At 38.3% G+C, this 1,479-nt stretch overlaps 1 protein-coding gene across 1 annotated transcript; it reads left to right on the top strand.

The window, feature by feature from the left end:
- Nucleotides 1–88: 88 nt before the first annotated feature.
- LOC124892653 (putative late blight resistance protein homolog R1A-10) lies at nt 89–1,463 on the top strand (the record flags this gene model as incomplete). Its single annotated transcript, XM_047403883.1, has 3 exons — nt 89–356; nt 450–588; nt 820–1,463. Coding segments are annotated over 3 exons (1,051 nt in total), but the record flags the coding sequence as incomplete, so codon positions are not given.
- Nucleotides 1,464–1,479: the final 16 nt, after the last annotated feature.

The raw sequence follows: 1,479 nt of genomic DNA, 5'->3' as shown, positions 1-1,479 counted from the left end.
CATATGAGGCAAAAGATGTCATTGATTCAATTATTGTTCGAGATAATGGTCTCTTGCATCTTATTTTCTCACTTCCCATTACCATAAGAAAGATCAAGCTTATCAGAAAAGAAGTCTCGAATTTACCTGAGGAGATTCTGAAGAACAATAGCCTCGTTGTTGTATTCACTCCTAAGAATCCAGTTGAAAGAAAACCATTGACAACTGGTAAAATAATTGTAGGTTTTAAGGAGGAGACAAACTGGTTAATTAGTAAGCTCACCAGTGGACCGAAAGATCTAGATGTCATCTCAATCACTGGTATGCCGGGTTCGGGCAAAACTACTTTGGCATACAAAGTATACAATGATGAATCAGTTTGTAGTCATTTCGACATTCGTGCATGGTGCACAGTCGAGAAGAAGTGACTGGTGAAACTTTTCAATCAAGTTACTGGTTCGGATTTGAAGTCCAGTGAGGATATTGATGTTGCCGAAAAGCTGAGGAAACAATTATATGGAAAGAGATATCTAATTGTGTTAGATGACATGTGGGATACTACTACATGGAATGATCTAACAAGACCTTTCCCTGAAGCTGAGAAAGGAAGTAGAATTATTTTGACTACTCGACAAAAGGAAGTGGATTTTCATGGAAAGGGAAACACTGATCCTCTTAACCTTTGATTGCTAAGACCAGAAGAAAGTTGGGAGTTATTAGAGAAAAGGGCATTTGGAAAAGAGAGTTTCCCTGATGAACTATTGGATGTTGGAAAAGAAATAGCCCAAAATTGTTAAGGGCTTCCGTTGGTGGCTGATCTGATTGCTGGAGTCATTGCAGGTTTGGAAAAGAAAAAGGCTGTGTGGATTGAAGTTCGAAATAATTTGAATTCTTTTATTTTCGGCAGTGAAGTGGATGTGATGAAAGTTATAGAATTAAGTTATGACCATTTACCTCATCACATGAAGCCACGCATTCTCTACCTTGCATCTTTTCCAAAGGACACTGCAATGGATAGAGTTATGTTGAAAATGTATTGGCGTGCTGAAGGGATTGTTGAACAAACAGAGATGAAGAGTTTGGAAGAAGAGATGGGAATTTATTTGGATAAATTAATTTCCAGTAGCTTGGTAATTGCTTTCAATGAGATAGGTGATTACTCGAGTTGCCAACTTCATGCTCTTGTGCATGACTTTTGTTTGATAAAAGCAAGAGAGGAAAAGTGGTTTGTCCAGATAAGTTCAAGTGACCCATCTTCTTCTTCAGATTTGATGGCAAGCATAGTGATCATTAATTATGATAAGGAGCACTTTAAGCCTAACAATTTCGTCCTTCTCAATTCAATAAAGAAAAGGCATTCTGGTAAGCACCTCTGTTCTTCGGCGATAACTGGAGACAAGATAGAAGATCGTCTTCCTGATGCATGTCACCTAAGAGACTTGAGGCTTCTTAGAGTGTTGGACCTGAGTCCCTCTTTTATGATGGTGAAGAATTCTTTGC

Source organism: Capsicum annuum, unplaced genomic scaffold, assembly GCF_002878395.1.
Source record: "Capsicum annuum cultivar UCD-10X-F1 unplaced genomic scaffold, UCD10Xv1.1 ctg49319, whole genome shotgun sequence".
Lineage (NCBI taxonomy): Eukaryota > Viridiplantae > Streptophyta > Magnoliopsida > Solanales > Solanaceae > Capsicum > Capsicum annuum.
This window is presented reverse-complemented; position numbering and strand designations above follow the sequence as displayed.